The 23,311-nt window shown below is 50.2% G+C and overlaps 1 protein-coding gene across 1 annotated transcript in view; it reads right to left on the reverse strand.

Annotated features, from left to right (window-relative positions):
* Nucleotides 1-23,311, reverse strand: part of NECAB2 (N-terminal EF-hand calcium binding protein 2) — a 159,792-nt gene that overhangs the window by 45,669 nt on the left and 90,812 nt on the right. The window contains exon 6 of the mRNA XM_088458331.1: nt 610-746. Coding sequence (XP_088314457.1) covers nt 610-746 — 137 coding nt within the window. The remainder of the gene's footprint in view (nt 1-609; nt 747-23,311) is intronic.

Here is a 23,311-nt window from a genome sequence, read left to right on the forward strand (position 1 = left end):
TGAGGATGCTCCGGGGAGCTCTAAGGGCAGCAGTGTGACTGACTGAAGCATCCTAAGGACGCTCCAGGTGGCACTGCTGCATAGATTCTGCCTGCAGGGTGCCATTCTAGGTCCCCTGTTAGCCAAATGAGCCTATCGGAAAAAAGCCAAGAGGGCCAGACCAAATGATTCCGAGGGCCTTATAAGGCCCCCAGGCAGGAGGTTCCCCATCCCTGCTCTAGTGAATATGGGTCTTGCTGAGAGCAATGCTGAGTAAGGATAGATAGCTTAGATAGATAGATAGATATATATATATATATATATATATCTATCTATCTATCTAGGTGAAGAGACATATAGCTGTAACGTATAAGGTTACATAGGACATCTCATTTATTGATCAAAACCAGTGACTATAGATACACTGCACCATACTCGGAGGGGCAATGAATATAATTCACAAGACATTCAGGTGTCATAACTGAATAATGCTGACGGGTGCTTAGGAAAATGTAATGGCGACAAAGTACCGTGCAACACATTTCAAAGTAAAGTAAATATGTGATACCGTTATATGCTGAAAAGGCACATGAAGAAGTACAAGTAATTACATGATTTGATTTAACCCACCTAATCTGATTTGTCTGTTCATCTACGGCATCCACAGCACTTTCGACTGAACTAAGAAGCGACTGGATCTGATTGGCTGTCTCCTTCAGCAGGAACCGCGTAACAAACTGGTCAACATTGGTGCCCTTCTCATACACCTGAGGGCAGACACAGACATGTATTGTCAGTATAATAATCAGGGACATTATTTGCAGCAATGACCACTAAGCTGTTTCCAGTACATGGAATTCTGGGCAAATAATTAACCTTCACCCTTAAATTCCTGCCCTGAGGTAAATAACCAACAACAGAGCTCTGTGCCCCTTTTGGTACATGTAAGGATACAGGATGTGCAGTCTGGACTACTACTTGCTAATGGCAAATGCAAAACAACATACACTTGCCCACTTTTGAAAAAGCATTTCAGGGCGATTGTGAATGCAACACCGAAGTGCGAGGTTCTGAAGAGAGCGTGCACTGCTCTGCAGCTCATACATTTGACTTCTGTAAAAATAAATGTAGGGGTGGCGCCAGGCCCGCTGAGAGCCACGGTGGGCCCGGGTAATAGGGGGCGTGGCCTAATCGCGGGAGGCGTGGCCACGCCCCCTTCCCCCCCCCCCCCCCAAAAAAAAAGATTTGCAGTGCCGCGAAGCGGGGCACTTTGGGCCCCCTCAGCCCTGCTCAAAGCCAGGGGGTGCGCGATCAGTGTGATCGCTCCCCCCCACAGGCATAGGAGACTGCTGTCTCCACTGCAGCTCAGCACATGCAGTGTGCTGGGCTGCTGTGAGGGAGGGGGAGCGGCGCCGGACCAAGCCCCCGCCGGGCCCCTGTAATATGTACCCACTCCCCCCCCTTCTCGGCGCCCCTGGGTGGCGCCAATGGGTGCCCACTCTCTGCGACCTAAGGAGTAGTGGGTTTCCCAACTTAATCCAAGATAATTAGAATTGAAAACGGGAGAGTATCATCGCCGCTGAGAAGGAATCTTTATAGATTCCCCTCCTACCTCATCTGTGTCACTCCTGTTTGTCTGCCCCTCCCTTTTAGAATGTAAGCTCTTTCGAGCAGGGCCCTCTACCCTCTTGTGCTTCTCCCTACTGTATTTTCATTTCTCTCTTAATCCGCACTAGGGCAACTAACACTTAGCTGCTTATGTGGGTGTAAAGGTCGGTAATATATAGCTATGTTTATTATCCATGTCCTGCATTGTATTGTAAATCGCTGGTTACTTATTTGTTTATGTACTTTGTAAGGCGCTGCGGAACACTTGTGGCGCCATATAAATAAATAATAATAGATCAAAATGTCATTGTGACAATTCCGCTATGCAAAACTAGTCCCTAACTCTCCATAAATGGGCAATATAGGACTGTTATGTAGTGTCAGTATTTAGGAAAAGTGGTCAAACAGCCTCTTACCCAAACCTGAAATCTGGCCTGCAACTGGCAAATAAACGATGACCCAACAAACATTGATAATCAATAATCAAGTGATTTTATTAACTAGATTAATGGCATCATAATACATCTCACTACTGACATAGATCAATGAAATTGAAAAATAACAAAATAATTTTCACTAATGTAGACAAGTGGTTACAGGAATAATTAAAAATTTAAATAATTAAAAAAAAACACAATATCACAAGTTAAAAATCAGGCATAAAAGGAAAATTAAATTCTCACTTAAAATTGCAACGTGTTTCACAGCATCTGGCGGCTTCCTCAGTCCGTGTTTGACCACTTATATCTTAAGTACGGACACTACCTTTAACAGTCCTATATTGCTCGGCTCCCCACTATGGAGAGTAATAGGCTCATTTTGCATAGCGAAAGTGTCACAATGAAGCTTTGATCCATAAGCGGATATACTTTCCAATTTTCAATAAATTTGAGACATACTTCGGCACATATAAACTAAAGCGTTCCATGTCCGATTTTGGGAAGCTAAAAAGCGCCAAAACTGCTGTCCGGCTGCTAATCCCACCTGCGGGCTGCAGTGTCCGGCAGGTGGGAAAAGTTAAGGTGAAACGGTCAGTCGGCTGAATAGATGCCAAGCAGGGTCTTTTCATTCTGCAGGGAGAGCTCTGGGGTTGCAACCCCCCCCCCAGTGACGAAAAGGGGGTGCGCCTTAAAGACATGCCCCCTTTTCAAGCTGCCACGCCCCCTATAAAGGCACATGCTGCCGCCCTCCAACTCTGGCTTCAACACTAAACTATTATATACACAATACACAGCTCAGATGTTTCTTTATTTACAGGTGAAAATTATGATAGGGAGCTGCGCTTTGAACAAAGTATTTTTGAGTTTTGCAAACTATGCTCAGTTATCACAGTAAAAAGAAAATCTGCAATAGTTACAGAAGGTGCCTGCACAGATGGCCAATTTGTCTGCTCTTTAGCCCTTGAACCTCCTAACACGAAATGTTGTAATGACTCTGTATTAAAAATCTGCTGCACAATACTATTTTCTAGCATATTAAATTAACCCCTCAAACTCTCTCCCTCTTTCGCCAGATTCGTGCAATGCATCACACATCCCTTGTAATGCAGCACACATCTCCAGGAAATCAACGTAGTTCTTTGGGCACAAATCACCGTTATTCACCTTTACTTACCGACATTCTGGCAGCCGCCTGGCCAGGAGTGGCACTCGATTTTCAGGAGGCACCCGGCAGTCCTGGGAAAGTAGGCAAGTATGCCTTAGGCACACAGCCACTTGTGCAACCATCAGTGTGCTGGAAAGTGGCTGCCATTTTCTTGTAGCTCACTTCTTTCTTCCCCCCCAGTTTTTCCCCCATGGTAGACGGGGAGTGATGATGTCATTATTGTGTTGTGCCCGCCTGGCCCAGCCTCAGGGAGATTGCTAGACCTTTAAGGGAGTCAGGAAGATCATCACTATTTCGACCAATCTCCCTGACATTTAGGGAGAGTCGGCAAGTGTGAAACAACTTCACCATCCAATTCAATTTGGTAACACCTAACCTTCTCCTTTTCAACCCTTTAGCCACATCATTTAATGAACTTCATCTGGTCTCCAGCAGGCACATTTTTTGCGGTGTATTCCTCGAAAACACCAGTTTTCGGGGGATATCTGCAAATATTAAGTATCCCCCTAATGCATTATGGAGGGATCACGGGAGATCTCTGCTGCTGTCCGTCCATTTCAGCCAGCACCGCAACCTCCATAGGTTTCTATGGGGGATGCGATTCCCTTCAGATTTATCAAGTTCAGGTGCCGATCGCCAAATATTTCCAATCGCCCACCATCAATGTTCTGCGATCCATCGCCGGATCGCGGACATTTGACATGTTTAAATGTCCCCGATTTGACGATTGCGATTATTTTTTGATCACAATCGTCAAATCGCAGAAATCCAACATGTTGGATTTCTGCGATCCTGCGAAGCCGGGTTGCAGCATGGCGGGATCGCGGCAATCCATCTCTGATGTATGGGGCCCATACCGGAATGCAAAGCTGCTGTGGCCTATGGGTTACACACCGAAAAAATCTGCCCGGCAATGGCTGCAGCGCATGCGTGGTCTGTAGACCGCATATGCGCAGGATTCCCGGGACAGGAGTGAAGTGATCTCTGATGTGGTCACTTCACTCCCGACACATCGCAGGGACGCGCTCCTTTCAGAGCCCCTGTCCCTGCGTGTGCAAACCGATACATCCGGGCGGTATGATCGCATCCTGCAATGCGTTCAAGAGCACTAATATGGCGCCCAGATTGCATTGCAAATTAGATAATTGATAAATGGGCCCCCAGGTATTATATCAAACGTGTTCTGTTGAGGCTTAATAAATTAACAGTTCTAAAGGTAAAGTGTGAATATAACTCGCACCCCGAGGCATAGTAGCTGTAATTAATGAGCTTGCTTAGCTTCAGAATTAACCCAGTTTATAAATGGAACGTGAGGGCAGACTGCGATAAGAAGAACCAGGTGAGGATGCAATCTGCACTGGGGCTAAATATGTTTTCAGCTATTAAACTCCCCATCGCCAGTGCAGGGTAAATCATCAATCATAATCATAATGAAATAATAACACAGAGACTTGTACAAAGGGAAAGGAAGGTCAGCTTTATTTAATTTTAAACTAAACTATTTAATGTATAACTGAACTGACTAATAGAAGAAAGACAGACAAAGTATGGTGGAGCAGAAAGAACGGCCCCACAATGCAAGATCACCAACTGCATACTCACACCGATCTTCTAAATGGGAGGCGAACAGCCAGCCCATTACCACGCCCAAGGTATCCACCTCCCACCCCAATGACACGAAGTGAGGCCCACTTGGACCGGTGGTTGCCGCTGACCCCAGTAGGGTAGAATCAGCCTAAGCCATGTATTGGAAGGGAGAGCACCTCAAGCTCCAAAGACAGATGGCGACTGCTACCGTTCTTTCCCGCCACAAGAAAAGCCGACACCAAACAACTCATTGAATAAGGGAGGGAGGGCGGGAAACAGCCGACTAGAGACATTTCTATAAAATGGCTGCCAAGCAGCAACTCTGAAATAGCACTGACCCACCCCCTGCCAATCCTATAGGTTAACCAAACCTCACCCCACCCCACTCTCTCTCTAAACAACTAGACCCTTCTTGTCCAGAGGCTGCCCACCCACAGGCTCGGGTGTTTAATTAATTCCTTGCATATGAAATGCACTCCGTCCTACTTATTGCACAGACAAATAGAACATCCCGCTGTCTTCTTCCCACAGCCACGCACAGTCGCAAACAGCAGTGTGACAAACTAAAAAAAGAAATGAATTAATTCCTCATTATTTTGGGTTGCCCTTGTCTGCATCTCTCGAGAGATTAAGTTATTACGCACATACACTGAAAATCATCTCTCTCAACTGATTAATGTAGGAGTGGGAGGCAATTTAACAGAGATAAAACAGTAACAATCACTAATGAGACGACACACACAAACGATTTGTAGAACTTTAAGCAATTAACAATTTTAATAACAATACAAAACATGACCAAGAACAGCATTAATGCCCCCCCCCAGAGACAGTGGTGCCAGTGAATCGTGGTGCCATGCTCTTTAATGGCACCGAAAGTCATTGTTGGAATCTCTTAATTGTAATGGAAAGTTTCCCAATTATGTATTGTTGCCTGGCGAGGCAGAGAAAGAGTTACCTCAGCACGAGATAAATTCACTGCTTCCAATTTATAATTAAGAAGTAAAAATTTCTGTGCTCGTTATCTGGATAAAACAAACCCATCTCCTCGCTAATCATCTCCATAAAACAAGCACCCAGCTGAACCCTGCTCGGCGCAGTCTGCTCGCCTCTTGCTGCCAAAGCGAGATTCCTTTGTTCCTTTTTTCTAACATGAACATTTATTGCAGAAACAGGATATTGTTAGCAAGTTTATTCTGTCAGTATAGAGCAGGAAAGTAGGCGGTTTTTAGTGTCGCTGAATTTGTCACTTGCCGTGGCTGCTTCCCGAAACTTACATGAGTAAAAGAGTTGAACAAACTTTTAAAGGCTCATTTGTTTTGGGTTCTGTTTTACAGACTATGGGGAGACCCTACAGTACTTGCCTACTTTTAAATCCTCTCCTCCGGGAGATAGAGGGGGGAGGTGCGGGAGATGTGGTGCCGCAAATTGCATCATTGTGGCCCTGCCCAATGGTGCGATTTGTGGCACACTGGGGCTCAATGCCTCCATACGCTGAGATCTGTACTGCCGGCAACATTGTCACAACATCCTCACTCAAATGTCCTCCTGATTTGATAGGTCCACAAAGAAAGCAAAGGCTTTAAGATTTACACAAACTTGATCCTGGACCAGCCCAACGGACACTGCGTCTCCTAGTCAACCTGTCTGACAACAGAAGGTAGACGTGGGACCAGGATCCTTCTTTTAAACCCATTGTGTTTCCCATGCTGATGTTTCTTTGGGAAGACTGAACCTAGTTAACACTTCCCTGCTGGATTGGGCACCTGCTTAATGGTGGGCAGCTAATGGACTTTACTAAAGTTCTAGGATGGCAGTAGACACCCTGCATAAATGGGCTAAGGGAAGTTTGGCTAAAGTTGGGGAAGAACAAAGGGTATCCTTTTGCTTTTAATATAAAGTAAAATCAACTTAAAACCTTGTCTCAGCCCTTGAAGTTCCTTTTGGCCAAAAATGACTCCACAGATGACTGGCACTACCAGACCATCGCTGGCAACTATTTGAGGAGGAAGTTCTGGAAAAGCCTTTGGCCAGCAGCCAACGGGGAAGTGTGTCCTGATGAGCCCAGGTGACTCTAAGCACTTTTATGGGATTTGAAAGCGAATCTAGCGGGACCTACAGAACCGAACTGGCCAACTGCACATAAACACAACTTCATATGTATTACTGATATAGAGGGGATGCCAGGCTGGGTTATTATTAATATGCTCTCACCACAGCTATGCAAAAACTTTCTGCATAAGAAAGATGTGGCTGTCGGCACATCCTGTATACATTCTAAACCACAGTTTAATAGGCTCCATTTCTGAACATGTGAGAAAGTTAAGGCGCTTAGGCCCAGATTTATCAATTCTGGTTATCACTCGTTACTAATCTTAAATGGTGCTCCAACCAATCAGCTCCTAACGTTCATGTGTTTGAAAAATGACAGTTTGGAGCTGATTGGTTGGAGCACCATTTAAGATTAGAAACAAGTTATAACTAGAATATCACTCGTTGGTAAACCTTGGCCAAAACTTTAGTAAATAGTTTCCGACTTTGTGTTAGTTCTCTCTGGAACAGGAGAGCAAGTGAGAGCTGCGTTGAGCTGTGATCCGCATCATCACAGCTCCGCCTCCCCTGCAAAATGCTGTGATTCAGGGCAATTTGCAGGGGTAGGTGGGGTGGTTATTGTTGAATGTGTGTGTACTATTTCGCAATGGCATAAGCAGAGTAATAGTAAACATCAATGGATCTTCAAAATCACCAAACAGGCCAGGTGTTTAGCCAGTAGTGTGGTTTTGCGAGGGGTAGTAAGTTTATAGAGCCGTACTCACTGTTACATACACTCACAATCTGACGGAGCGACGCTTGAGTGGAATTATCTAGAGCACCAGCCAGTGTGATGTATGTGGGTAGCGGTGCATATACTAGCGGTGGCAGCAGGTATTCAGTGGATATATCTCAGGGTCTCAGTGGAGAGCAGTGGAACACATCTGTGTCCCACTGTGGCAATCCAAGACACTGGCAAGATGGTGCCACGAATTGACATTCTATGGTGTATGCACGGCCCCATCTTGCCCACTTTACTGTAGACGGGATGCGGGAATATTGTCTACTCTTCTGCTATCCCGGCAGAGCTGCCTGTAATTTGAGAGTCTCCCAGACAACCCTGGAGAGCAGGCAATTATGCTTCAGTAGACGGCATAAGACAAATAGCATGTAAGTCATTTATGCTTTGTTTGTCAGTAGAGATGGCTTCCACGCATACACAAAGAAAAGGCAGAATTATTTTTTAATTAAGAAATTAACAATAAATCTGAAAGGACATGTTGCTAAGGCAGCTCGTCATGATGAGGGAGAATTTCAGATGCATGTTTGTATTTTATGTTCCGGTTTGACAGCTTAAATCAAAAACATTTTAAAGAATGAAAAATATGAGATATGGTAAGAACTTACCCTTGTTATCTCTATTTCTACGAAGTCCATAGGGTTCCACAGGATACCTTGGGGGTATAGGTGTGACGTCAGTCGCTGGGCACCATAGAGTTAAGCTTTTCAGCCTCCCAGGATGCACTAGGGTCCCCCTCCTATACCCCGCCCCCGAGCCAAGGCACCTCAGTTAGTTATCAAGCCATAGGCCGGAGGAGGAGAAGGAAGAGAGAGAAAAAAGATCTGGACACATACAAGAATCACATTCTCACAGAGGGAGACGGAAAACCGGTGACCAGAGCAAAGCCCATCTGCAGCACAGGTGCGACAGGGCGGGAGTCCTGTGGAACCCTATGGACTTCGTAGAAATAGAGATAACAAGGGTAAGTTCTTACCATATCTCATATTTTCTACTTCAGGGTCCATAGGGTATCCACAGGATACCTTGGGGATGTCCCAAAGCAGTATCCTTTAAGGGTGGGGAAGCTCCTGTGCAGAAAGGAGAATCCGCCGCCCGAAGGAAGCATCCTGAGAGGCGAAGGTGTCAAACCTGTAATACCTCACGAAGGTATGGACAGAGGACCACGTAGCAGCCTTGCAGATCTGAACTGCCGAGGCACCACGTCGAGCTGCCCACGAAGGACCCACAGACCTAGTGGAATGAGCCTTCAGAGAAGGAGGGACCGGTAGGCCTTCATGAAGATAAGCTTCAGAAATAGCCATACGGATCCAGGCTGCCAAAGTTTGCTTTGAAGCAGGCCAACCCTTTTTACGGAAGCCATAGAGGACAAACAAAGCGTCCGACTTCCTAAACGAAGAAGTGCGGTCAACATAAGTCCTTAAGGCCCGCACAACATCCAAAGTGGCCTCACCCACGGAAAGACCCGGTGAGTTAAAGGCCGGAACAACTATTTCCTCGTTAACATGAAACTGGGAAACAACTTTGGGAAGAAACTCGGGCCGAGTGCGGAGCACTGCCCTGTTCCCATAAAAAACCAAGAAAGGGGGTCTACAAGAAAGAGCCCCTAACACGTCTGGCCGAAGCAATGGCCAGAAGGAAAACAGTCTTAGCTGTTAGCCATTTAAGATCCACTGAGCCCAGTGGTTCAAACGGCGGTCCTTGGAGAGCCCTCAGGACCACAGCCAAATCCCAAGGCGCCACAGGTGGAACAAAGGGCGGCTGAATGCGGAGAACACCCTGCATAAAGGTGCGCACATCCGGGATTGTAGCAATCCTACGGTGAAACCAGACAGATAGGGCCGAAACCTGTACCTTCAAAGAAGCAAGGCGAAGCCCATGATCTAGTCCCGCTTGCAGGAAGGCGAGAATCCGAGACAGACGAAACTCCCGCGGTGCATAACCTCTCGGTCGACACCACTGGAAGAACGTATGCCACACGCGATGGTATATCCTCGCGGAAGACGGTTTCCGAGCTCGTAACATGGTACGCACCACAGAGCTGGAAAACCCCCGGGACCTCAGCATGGCCGTCTCAACAGCCACGCCGTCAAAGACAGCCGAGTCAGGTCCGGGTGAAGGCAAGGACCCTGAGACAGAAGGTCCGGTCGTAGCGGCAACCGCAGAGGACTGTCCACGGACAGACCCTGAAGGTCTGAGAACCAGTGCCGTCTGGGCCATGCGGGAGCTATCAACAGGAGCGTCCCTCCTTCCTGTTTGAATTTCCGGATTACCCGTGGAAGAAGGGAGACCGGAGGGAACAGGTATGCGAACCGGAACGTCCACCGGACGGACAGAGCATCCACCAGAGACGCCCCTTCGTCTCTTGTGCGAGACCCGTACACCGGCAACTTGTTGTTGTGCCGGGACGCCATGAGGTCGATTTCTGGAAGACCCCACCTGTCCACCAGTAGTTGAAAAACGTCCGGGTGCAGGGACCATTCCCCCGGATGAACGTCCTGGCGACTTAGAAAGTCCGCCTCCCAATTTAGCACTCCCGGGATGAAGACCGCTGATATGGCCGGAATATTGCGCTCCGCCCAAACCAGGATCCGAGAGACCTCTACGAGAGCCGCCCGACTGCGAGTTCCTCCTTGCCTGTTTATGTAGGCCACGGTGGTAGCGTTGTCCGACTGGACCTGCACCGGGCGACCCTGGAGAAACCGCTGTGCCTGCTGGAGAGCATTGAAGACCGCACGGAGTTCCAAGATTTTTATTGGAAGCTCCGCTTCTGTCGGCGTCCACCTGCCCTGGAACAAGTGTGGACCCGAAACTGCTCCCCAGCCCCGAAGACTGGCGTCCGTTGTCAACAGGACCCAATTTGGAACCCAGAACGGACGTCCCTTGTTGAGGTGGGTCGTCTGTAACCACCACGCAAGGGACAGGCGAACCTCCTGGGTGAGCACAATCGTCTGGGACTTCAGAGACTGAGGCAGCCCGTTCCACTTGGACAGGATCAGGTGCTGCAGAGGTCTGGAGTGAAACTGGGCGTATTCCACCATGTCGAACACCGACACCATGGAGCCCAGTAACCTCATCGCCGAGTGTAAGGACACCCGGCGGCTGTGCAGGCAACTGCGCACCCTTGACTGTAAAGCAGAGATCTTGTCCTCCGTCACGAAGATCCTTTGCTGTCCCGAGTCCAATAAGGCTCCAAGATGCAGAATCCTCTGAGACGGGATTAGAGTGGACTTCTGCCAGTTGATTAGCCAGCCGTGCCGTTGCAGCAGTGCAATGGTCAGGTCCAAGTGGCGTAACAGGAGCTCTGGAGATCCTGCCACCAATAACAGGTCGTCCAAATACGGCAACATGCGGACTCCCTGCAGCCGCAGAGAAGCCGCCATGACCGCCATCACCTTGGTGAAAACACGTGGTGCTCTTGCCAGGCCAAAAGGTAACGCCCGAAACTGGAAGTGGTCGCTGCGGATTGCAAACCTGAGGAACTGTTGATGGCGCAAAAGAATAGGGACATGCAGGTAAGCGTCCTGTATGTCCAATGACACCATGTAGTCCCCAGGTTCCAGCGCCAGAATGATGGACCGTAGGGTCTCCATCCGACACTTCGGGACCCGCAAAGACTTGTTGAGTGCTTTGAGGTTGAGAATCGGACGATATGACCCATTGGGTTTCTGTACCAAAAATAGATTTGAATAGAAACCCTGGCCCCTCTGGGAGAATGGAACAGGCACTATAACTCCAGCCTGGAGCATAGTGTGCAATACCTTCCGCAGCTCCATAGCCTTGTTCCGGTCTGATGGAAGACCCGTGGTGAAGAAGCGAGCCGGGGGTCTGTGCCGGAAGGAGAGGGCGTATCCGTGGGAAACCACCTCCAGAACCCAAGTGTCTGTCGTAGTGGTCGACCAACACTGGGCGAACTGTAGCAGGCGGCCTCCCACCCTGGGATCCCCCAAAGGGAGGCCCGGACCGTCAGGCCGCAGGCTTGTCATCTGGCTTGGGGGCCGGACGTCTGGTACTCCATGCCTGCTTCCGGGGCTTGGCCGATTTCTTAGGTTCAGCCTGTCGAGGAAACGACTGTGGTTTGGGCCTGCCCTGGGCCCTAGATGACTGAAAGGACGATGGTCCCAAACCAGAAGGAGCAGCGGCCGACGGGAGACAAGCAGATTTGGCTGCCGCCAGCGTGGCCACAATCTTATCCAGATCCGGACCGAAGAGAACTTCTCCGGTAAACGGCAACGCTTCCAGACCTTTCTTGGAATCTGCGTCCGCCTTCCAGGATCGCAGCCACAAGGTGCGACGAGCAGCTACCGCTGCTGAAGAAATTCTAGACACCAGAGTACTAATGTCTAGAGCCGCCTCGTTGATGTAGGTGGCCGAATCACGGAGATTGCCAATCAACTCCGCCTGTTCGGCCGGACAGTCGGATTCAAAAGAAGCCTCTAATGAATCCGCCCAGCGCTCCATCGCTCTGGCAACCCAGCAAATGGCCATAGCCGGCCGTGCTGCCCCCCCTGCAAGGGAATAAGCGGACTTCAGGCAGATTTCTACCTTGCGGTCCGTAGCATCCTTAAGGGAGGACATGGATGGCATCGGCAATGTGGCACTACGGACAAGACGGGTCACGTGAGAATCCACCTGTGGATTATCCGCGAACGGATAAGCCACCGCCAGGCGTCTCTGCGGCTGGTATCTTTTGCCAGGTTGTTTCCACGCCTCCTCTAAATGGTCCACCAACTGACCCGAAAGAGGAAAGACTGTGGCATCGCCCTTCACATCTTTGAAAAAGGCATACTTAGATTTAGCCGCTGGGGGAACTTCGTCCTCAATCACCAAGGCTGTGCGGACCGCCCGAATAAGTCCAGGAATATATACTTTGGACTTAGCATCAGCGTCCTTAGTATGGAGAGGTTCCTGATCGTAAGGATCCAGAATCTCCCCATCATCAGACGTCCCGTCGTCATCCTCATAAGGAGCGGACAGAGACGCCACCGGCCTTTTATGAGGCCGCATCACAGACTCCCCTTGCAACACATCCGACAAGTGCTGTACAGAACTCGTCAGGGAGTTAACCCACGCTGGCTCCTGAGAACCCGGGAGCGGGGAAATAGTGAGACTGTGGGGTACCACCAATTGTCGTGGGAACCCCTGCATGGGTGACGACATCACAGACTGCTGGGACAAACCCATCGGAGTAAACGCAGGCTGCGGAGCTAACTGGCCCACTAAAGCTGTTAACGCCTGAGCGAAACAAGCCCAGGGCGGCTCCTGTACCGGTGCTGTAACCGTAATAGGCCGCGCCATGGACAAACACTGCCGGCAAAGGCCCTCCGCGCTACCCTCCCCCTCCGCTAACGGTACTTTGCACGTGGTACACTGTAGCCGGATGGGAAAATCACTTTCAGACATGATGGCACCACGTATGTGACCTCTCTCACCAATTAAGTATTAAATAGGCGAGAGACCACCCTGCAGCACCGCACCGCAAGGGCTTTAGCAGAAAGAACAGGGACAGTAATAAAGCTGACAGTTTAGAGAAGAAAAGTTACAGGCAGCGCTAGCACAGTCACATACAATGCAGAGAAATAACAATTCCTGCACTAACAGCGCTGATCACTCAACTACACAGACACAGGGCCTGGTAGGACACAGCGCTGCATACACAGACCTGAGCCACAGCGGAGGAGAGGTATGCGGGGGGACCCAGACCACGATGCTTCCGTCCAGCGCTTCCAGCAGCGTTCACCATGCGTTCTGGAGAAGATGGCCGCCGAGGAGGACCAGTCGGCAGCATGCAGAGAGGGCTGTGTGCAGCGGGGGAGGCGCCGGCTGTGAGACAGGGAAGGCGCGCTCCCCTGGCATGCATTTAACCCCTGGGACGCCGCAGCGCTACCGCTCTGCTGCGGTCCGCTGTCCCAGGGGGTAGTGGAAAGTGCAGGTTGGTCGCCTGGCTCCACGCTGCAGCCAGTCCCCAGGGAGCCCCCTGCCTGGGGACTTAGGACCATGTGACCAGCGGGGACCCACCGCGGAACCCCGCTGCTTACCTTTGTCCCCCTTGGATCCGGCCATGGTCCGGAACATTTGGGGTCACCGCTAGCTGTGACCCCAGATGCTCACCAGCATCCCCGGATCGGTACCGGCGTTCTGGTACCGGCGGGGGTGTAGGGAAGACAGCATGGACGTCAGGACTGACTGTCCATGCTGTACATCCAGATGTGCAGCCACAGCTGCACTGAAGAAAGCTTCAGGGGCTCTTCTAGCCCCCCACTCCGACAGGTGCACCCGACGCCGGCCGGGCACCAAACTAAACTGAGGTGCCTTGGCTCGGGGGCGGGGTATAGGAGGGGGACCCTAGTGCATCCTGGGAGGCTGAAAAGCTTAACTCTATGGTGCCCAGCGACTGACGTCACACCTATACCCCCAAGGTATCCTGTGGATACCCTATGGACCCTGAAGTAGAAAGATTTCTTTGTATGTATTGTGTAGTTAATGCGGTATTGGTGTCATACATGATTGCAATGCTGGGTACACACGTTGTAACTGTTAACAATGTCGATCAGGGCCATGCGGCATGGCTGATCCGATCTATCGTTTAGCTTTATCGAGCACATCTGCCTGTGTGTGAGAACGACCAGTGACCGACCCATATACTGGCCGCAGGAACTGTCGACAACGACGTCCACACTGGTTCCTCTGGCCAGACATATATCGGTCAGCCACTTGCCTGTATGCACAGGCACCTACTTACCAAATCGGTCGGTCAAGCGTGTATCTCACATTAGTGTGCAGTAATCACACTAAACAAAATAAGCAGTCAAAAAAAACCTGACTGCATTGTTAGTGACCACTTTTCACAAGAAAGTCTGTTTCGAGTTATTAGACATAATTTATGCAGTACTCAAACACTAGGGAGTAAATGTACTAGGATGCGGATTGCATCTGCGAGTCCCGTGCAAGACTGCCCAATGTTTGAAACTAGTTGTCATTTATAAAGCAAAACCAGGATGATGTTGCCTTTTAAATGACTGCTACTTTAAAACATCGGGCAGTCTCACCCGAGACTTGGCAATGCCTGCAGTCCACATCCTATTACATTTACCCCCTATATCTTCCCTTACCAATACCTTAACATGCCTTGTTCTCCAGCAAAAACTTGGCAGTTACCAGGGCACTCATACTAGCTTATCAGGACTTATTTGCCAGCTCATTTACCCCGGCTGGGTTTATTATCTTATCCTATAAATCATTTTCTTTAAGTCTGGCTCTGCACTGAACAGAATCATGCTATGCTTGCTTCAGGCTACAGTTGTGACAATTCCCGAACCTGGAAAGATCCTTAAGGTTGTCAAAATGACAGAACTATCTCCCTTATAAACATGGATTTGCAGGAACACAGTGATAGCTAATTGGCATCACATTCATTCTCAGATTGTAAACCTCATCTGTATCCTGCCCAGACAAGAATTGTGCATACTAGTCAGACATTTCCTCTGTGCTCACCTGTCTTTGGGAACCCCCTTACAATATTTTATTAAACTTAAAACTACTGAAGCTCTGCTTTTTATCTGATCATAATATGAATATCACATTTTGGTACAATTCCCACCTGATTTTACCATGGATAACTGGGACGGGGTTTGTTAGGTACAGGATGGATCCAGGCAGTCAGAATTCCGATAAAAGGATCCCGACAGGTTAGGATACCAACAGTTGTCGGTCAGTATCCTAACCCTCCCCCCCTCTCTCTACCCCTACCCCACCCTCCCCCTCCCTGCACCCTAAACCTCTCACTAGCGCCTAACTCTAACCCCAAACCTAACCCTCCTCCAAATGGCTCAAAGTATACAGTAGATCTGATCTAGATGCCAACCGGAATAATCTTGGCACAGTGCTGAAAATCCACCAGGAATCTGCTTTAGTAAAAATTTTAACATTAAAGGTTAAAGACCCATTTGACTCCTGGGATTACATGGTGGTGAAATTGGTAATACTTGTCCAGACGCTCCCATATCATTTAAAGCAGACTACATATATACATATATACTTCACTCCAGCAATTCCCACACCAGGGGCCAAATGTAATAGGGGGAGAGTTTAGAAAATGTAAGAGTTTACCAGTAAAGTCTCACATTGGTTGAGTTTTATCTTCAAAATGGAAAAACATCTGAATGAGAGTTTAAATCATGAGAGAGTCTAAAAACATGTGAGTTTGCCTGTTCTCGGACTCTATTACATTGGCCAAGTTTAAAAAGTGTGAGAAAACTCACTAGCGCAGGCAGGGGGGGTTTCTGAGTTCCCAGAAACCTCCCCCCAGGCCAACCAAATTTTAGAGAGATGAAGTCTTGTCTCCATCTCTCCACTATACCCGGGCCACCCATGATCGGAGTTGCCCAGCCGCTGTCTGTTCAGTTGTCAGCGTTTCTGTGTCAGGTGCCTTCATACCACCTGACGCGGAAGCGCTGACAGCTGAACCAGCAGTGGCCGGGCTGCGCACCGCTGTCACAGGGACTTAGAAAGAGGAAGTATGCTGTGTGTGTGTTTCCAGCCAGTTGTAAAAGTTCTGGTTACCATTCTACGCTGGGTGAATAGATACCGCGCGTATGTGCACGCATCTATCCACTGTGAGGAGAGCGCTTGGGGGTAATCCAAGCACCTCCGAAAGTACTGGGAACGCCTCCAAGTGTGATGATTGGGGACCTATCACGAGGACACACCCCACCCACAGTCGCTAAAAGCCAGAGGCCACACCCTTAGTGCCCTGCCCGAAGTCTAGTGGGAACACTATTGGGTCTATTTAACAAGCAGTGAAAAGTGTGGCGAAGTGGACCAGTGGAGACGTTGCCCATAGCAACCAATCAGCTTTGAAGTAGCATTTATCAAGTACAGTCTATAAAATAATAGGTAGGAGCTGATTGGTTGCTATGGGCAACTTCTCCACTGGTCCATTTCTCCACACTTCTCACTGCTTGATACATAGACCCCTATATTTGAAGAGGCCAGAGGATGACGAGGTTATGTTACGTTTAGAAGACACGGTAATCGGTACAGTTAAAGATAAATATGACATGAATTGGACATAGCGCTTTTATTTACAAAATATATCAGTAAATAGACTACCAACATTAAAAATAACATTGTTACTATGATCCCTAGATCATAACCATTAAAAAAAAAAAAAGTAATTTTTCTTGAACATAACAGCTTCATCCACTCACCTCTTCTATTGTATGATTGGCCTGATAATTGGCTTCTAACGCTCTTGGAACTGTCAGGTCGGGAGGCCAGGACCCGATGTGCTGCACACAGGGGCGGAACTAGCGGCGGTGCAGCCGGTGCCTTGCACCGGGGCCCGCTGTGGTGCAGGGGCCTATGGCAGCCTGCATCCAACAGCGCCGCTGCCCGCCGACCCAGTCCCCATTAAGTAAATGGTTGGAACCGGAGCGGGCCCACTTCGGCCGCTCCGGCTCCAACATGACAGTCTGACACTCACCACAGCCCGGCCCCTTGTAATGACGCGGCGTGCGTGACGTCACGCGCGCAGTGTCATAACAATGGGTCGGGCTGCTGGAGGGAGAGGATCAAGAGGAGCTGCGGATCGAGAGGAGCAGCGAGGAAGAGAAGCAGCCAAGGAAACAAGGTAAGTAAGCCGACTGCGGTGGTATGGGCTGGGGGAGCAAGGCTGAGACACGCTGGAGGGGAGCAAGGCTGAGACAGGCTGGGGGGGGGGAGGAAGGCTGAGACAGGCTGGGGGGGGGGGAAGGCTGAGACAGGCTGGGGGGGGGGGAGGAAGGCTGAGACAGGCTGGGGGGGGGAGGAAGGCTGAGACAGGCTGGGGGGGGGAGGAAGGCTGAGACACGCTGGGGGGGGGGGAAGGCTGAGACACGCTGGGGGGGGGGAGGAAGGCTGAGACAGGCTGGGGGGGGAGGAAGGCTGATACGCTGGGGGGGGAGGAAGGCTGAGACAGGCTGGGGGGAAGGCTGAGACACGCTGGGGGGGGGAGGAAGGCTGAGACACGCTGGGGGGGGGAGGAAGGCTGAGACACGCTGGGGGGGGGAGGAAGGCTGAGACACGCTGGGGGGGGGAGGAAGGCTGAGACACGCTGGGGGGGGGAGGAAGGCTGAGACACGCTGGGGGGGGAGGAAGGCTGAGACACGCTGGGGGGGGAGGAAGGCTGAGACACGCTGGGGGGGGGAGGAAGGCTGAGACACGCTGGGGGGGGAGGAAGGCTGAGACACGCTGGGGGGGGAGGAAGGCTGAGACACGCTGGGGGGGGAAGAGGATGACATGCTGGGGGGGGGAAGAGGATGACATGCTGGGGGGGGGGAAGAGGATGACATGCTGGGGGGGGGGAAAGAGGATGACATGCTGGGGGGGGGGGAAGAGGATGACATGCTGGGGGGGGGAAAGAGGATGACATGCTGGGGGGGGGGGGGGGGAGAGGATGACATGCTGGGGGGGGGGGAAGAGGATGACATGCTGGGGGGGGGGGAAGAGGATGACATGCTGGGGGGGGGGAGGGGGGGGTGCAGAGGATGACATGCGGGGGGGGAGGGGGGGAAAGAGGATGACATGCTGGGGGGGGAGGGGGGGGTGCAGAGGATTACATGCTGGGGGGGGGAGGGGGGGTGCAGAGGATGACATGCTGGGGGGGGGAAGAGGATGACATGCTGGGGGGGGAGAGGATGACATGCTGGGGGGGGGGGGAGAGGATGACATGCTGGGGGGGGAGGGGGGGATGAGGATGACATGCTGGTGGGGGGGGGGAAGAGGATGACATGCTGGGGGGGGGAAGAGGATGACATGCTGGGGGGGGAGAGGATGACATGCTGGGGGGGGGGGGAGAGGGCGACATGCTGGGGGGGGGGAAGAGGATGACATGCTGGGGGGGGGGAAGAGGATGACATGCTGGGGGGGGGGAAGAGGATGACATGCTGGGGGGGGGGGAAGAGGATGACATGCTGGGGGGGGGGGGAAGAGGATGACATGCTGGGGGGGGGAAGAGGATGACATGCTGGGGGGGAAGAGGATGACATGCTGGGGGGGGGAAGAGGATGACATGCTGGGGGGGGAAGAGGATGACATGCTGGGGGGGGGGGGAAGAGGATGACATGCTGGGGGGGGGAAGAGGATGACATGCTGGGGGGGGGGGGAAGAGGATGACATGCTGGGGGGGGGGGGGAAGAGGCTGACACGCTGGGGGGGGGGGAGAGGCTGACACGCTGGGGCTGGGGGAGAGAATGAGGCTGACACGCTGGGGGAGAGAATGAGGCTGACACGCTGGGGCTGGGAAGAGGCTGGCGCTGGAGGGGTGAGAATGTGAGAATGAGGCTGACACGCTGGGGCTGGGGGAGAGAATGAGGCTGGGGCTGCGGGGGGAGAATGAGGCTGACACACGGGCTGAACAGACAGGATTTAATGGCTGGGGGGGGCAGTGAGGGGTGGTGAAAAAATGTTGGGGCGCCAGGAATGGATGGGGGGGGGGGCCCAAAGCACATTCTTGCTCCTGGGCCCACCACTCTCTAGTTCCGCCACTGGCTGCACACACAATCTTCTTCCCAACCTCCCGAGCGAAGCACACTCTAAGCATGAAATTGCTCAGTGCGTATGGCTGCGCACCGATCCGATAAATGCTTCGTCGGATCGTAGCGTTTATCGGATCGGCAGAATTTATCTGCTAGTGTGTACTCAGCTTTAATCACAACGTCCTACATCATTATTATCCACTATTTTACCTGGCCTTGGCCACCCGCAAATAACACGGCTTTCACTGAAGTGCATAGGTCTGTGTCTCATCACCGCCTGGCTGCTGAGTGTCACTCAGGTGCTTTCACTAATTTTTTTTCAGAAATTGCAGCAGTAATAGATTTATTTTTTCTCTCGCTGCGTTAAGAGACAATAGAAAATCTGAGTTACCAACGCAACATAGTATATAGGCCCATATGTAACACAAATCTTTTCAAAGTAACAATGAGCTTCCTTCATCCTGGAACGATACCCAGGTATAGCAGGACAGTAGGAGTGATGTTCTCGGTGACGCGTTTCATTACTGACACTATCTTCATCAGTCATAGGGAACAGCAGGACTAAGAATAAATAAAAAGATGACAGGTGCAGGAAAAAAATGCCCATCTGCATATATCCTAAGGTGAGTGATAGATGTGTAGATGTCTAAAAATTGTCTGACATTTTCACTGTCCAAATCTGGCGACTACAGAAAGGATTCGATTTCACACGGGGGGTATGGGTGGAGGAAAGTGGCCACATTCGTTCCAGCATGAGCTGCCCACTTGCAACTGGTCCATGTGGTGAACAGTCCTGGCAGTGGGGATTGCAGGGCTGTGCCTAAGAATTGGCACCATCCCACCTAACACAAGACAGCTGGCAGGTATGAACAGGTATTTGTATCTCACTTACAGCCACGCTTCACTTTTTTTTTAAAAAGAATTTCCACCGTCTGCAATATCCACCTGGCATCCTGAGTATAAATAACTCCTCATTTGTTTTTACAAGTATAACTCTTTTCTTTCTTTCCTAGCTAATCTGAACTATAACAACCTCACGCGGCGCTCACTGCTAAGGCGACAGCGGCAACAAACCCAGGCGCGCTGCCATTTATATTAATGAGGAGCAGATCTCCGCACGTAGCTGGTGTAAGGAACAATTGCATGTCACGCAAAGATAAGCAAAACAAACTAACAAAAAATACCCCTATTCTCTTTCCTGTAATCCTCAGTGCAAACACACAGGGCTCTACGTGAAGTGTTATATGAGAATGGTAATCATCTCCACTAAACTAAAATCCTACACAAAATCAGTCACCAGGGAACTTGTCACAACTGGAATAGATAGGGCGACCAATGGAGTCTATCACAGCAATATTAGCTGACATCACTCAAGTACTGTACATAGAATCTTTGCACTAATTGGGATGTAGTCAATATGCCAATATACAGACGCCGGAATCTCGCTGCCAGGTAAAATGCCGACACTGATATCCCAAAGGGGATCAGGATACCGGCGTCGGCATCCCAACCGCCGGAATCCCGAACGAAGGATCCGGGTAAGTATGACACTTAGGGGTCTATTTACTAAGCAGTGTTAGGAGACAGAGTTAAAAGTGATAAGGTGCCAGCCAATCAGCTCCCAACTGTCATCTCACAGGCTGTGTTTTAAAAATGACAGTTGGGAGCTGATTGGCTGGCACCTTATCACAGACTTATCACTTTTCATTCTGTCTCCTAACACTGCTTAGTAAATAGACCCCTTAGCCTGTGGATGTGGGGTTAGGTTTAGAGATCCTCTGGGGGAAATTAGGGTTAGGCACCACCGGGGGAAGGTTATGATTAGGTACTCCCCTCCCCCAGGGAGGTTAGGGTTAGGCACCACAAAGGAAGGATAATAATGGGGGGGGGGGGGAGGAATGGGGTACTTATACCCAACTCCACGAAACAGTCACCCATAGCTTTGAGCTTTGTTTGTGCTGCAGGACAATTTCAATATAATAAAAGAAAACCATTCCTTGCCAGAACATCTGCGCTTTAAGTCACCCCAAGAGTGTCCAAACTCATTGTGCAATTACAAGGATTCTAGAAAACCTATTAACACAAACTGAACCCTTCTGAGATTCTCAGATGAGGGCTGAAAATAATACAGGTTTTTGTACTATGGCTGCCCTGGATCTCTGCAGACAGCAGGGCAGCCAAACAACAAAAATAAAATACAGTATTGTTATTTAAGAGCAGGAATCATGGTTTACACACGGATATCTCCAAACACTTGTCATTAACCCCTTCGCTGCTGAGGCCGAGTGGGGATTGTCATATATAGAGTCAGACTGCGGAGGACAAGACCAACTCTTTCATACTGTTCAGCCCCATAGAGATTATTGCCTGGAGACCAGTGGGACAACCAGACAAAATCCCCTGCACTAAGGAAAAATCATAGAGTCCTGGGATTGAGGAAGATTAAGGGGCACCCATTTTGGAAAGAGGCAGGGTCTGTGTCTCAGCAGTTTGCTGTATCAGCTGAGTGTGCTAGAAGCACCAGAGCAGAGAGCGACACCCCAGGCAGGAAAGAGGAACTGCACGGATTGTGACAGGTGTAGGGTGCTAGAATGAACACTATGATATATAGCGTACACAGAGCCGTAACTAGACTTTTTGGTGCACCTTTGCCAGAAAGAGCATTGTCGCCCCCCTCATTTTTCAAAGGGACATAATGCACCCAAAAAAGGGGAATGGCCTCATGGGGAAGGGCCAGGGAAGAGATAGGGGAGGCCAGGAGATGCTGGGGATGAAATAAGAGGAAGCTGCAAGCGAGAATGATAATAAACAGAAATTTGACAGGCCCAAACAGCGCCCCCTGACCTGTGGTGCCCTGTGCGATGGCACCGGCTGCACGACCCTAGCTACGGCCCGGAGCGTACACATATTACGCAGCACTTTACAGAGTATTTCAGTCATTCATATTGGCAGAGCATGCAGTGGTGTGTGATTGGATGTTAGTCCACACAGCAGACGACTCAACCAGGGTATAGGTTTATTAACCAGGTAGTGCAAGACACAGGGTAACACAGGTACAGGATGTAGATGGCAAGCCAGATGCAGCCTGGGGCATATATACCTACTCTCCCAGAACCTGCAGGAGACTCTTTTTCTGTGTAGTTCCAGGGCGAGTGGGTACTCCTCCAGCATCATGCCCACTACCTAGAAAAGGGGGCAGGATGGGGACAATAATACCTGGAATCGCGGTCTGTAAAGAGTGGGCACTACCTAGTGATGCCATTCTATGCTATTTGTATAATTTTGGACCCACCCCCTATTCATATGTGCATGATTCCCATGAGTCTGTTGCAATGGGGTGCAAATTAATAATGCAACTTGTCCCGCCTCGTCCCCATCACCGGCCACCTGTATGCATATAGGGTATGCTGGGCATTGTAGTGCGCTGGGTGTCACAAGCACACACCCCCTGTAGGTTGACAGCAGGATGTTCCATGTACTAAGCAGGAGTGATATAGGGTAATGGAATTTCCTTGGGGCCTTGTGTGTTCTCACTATAGAGGTGTAACTCAGGGGCACGTCTCATTGCATAGGATGCCACAGGAGAAAGACATGTGGTGTAGCCACATACCTGCCTCACCCGATACATTGCAGACTCACACCATTATCCGCATCCCCCACACTAGCATCCAACCTACAGCACCCCCCATACATTCCTGTAGATTGGGCTTTGACCCCCTAACCTGCACAGACACCAGACCTGAGCGCATGTGTTACCCCTTAATTCAGTTGATCTTCAGTAGGACAGGACACCCCTACTTTCACATTACTGCACTCATCGACTCATCCTCTCCAACACTCCCCCCACCCACTACCAATCATCCACCCATGTCCCAGTCTCAACACAACACAATTCACCACACCTATAAAGCGCAGCTCACCTTCCATTGCTCTGGTCTCTCTGTATAGTGCTGAAGGTATGCACAGTATCAGCCAGACTGAGCACTGTATATAGTAGCATAAGGTTAATCCATAACAATTAAGCAAATTCTACGGTGTTGAACCCAACTGGCTCATGTGCCGGGATCTTTGATTTACCTTCATGCATGTACGTAGGGTTATTGGTGTGTACTATCTGCCCATAGATTTCAATCCTCAAGTTCAACTAGACATAAAACAAAAGCGGTTTAGAAACCAGGTTTATTTA

Source organism: Taudactylus pleione, unplaced genomic scaffold (assembly GCF_031769625.1).
Source record: "Taudactylus pleione unplaced genomic scaffold, aTauple2 ptg000828l, whole genome shotgun sequence".
NCBI lineage: Eukaryota > Metazoa > Chordata > Amphibia > Anura > Myobatrachidae > Taudactylus > Taudactylus pleione.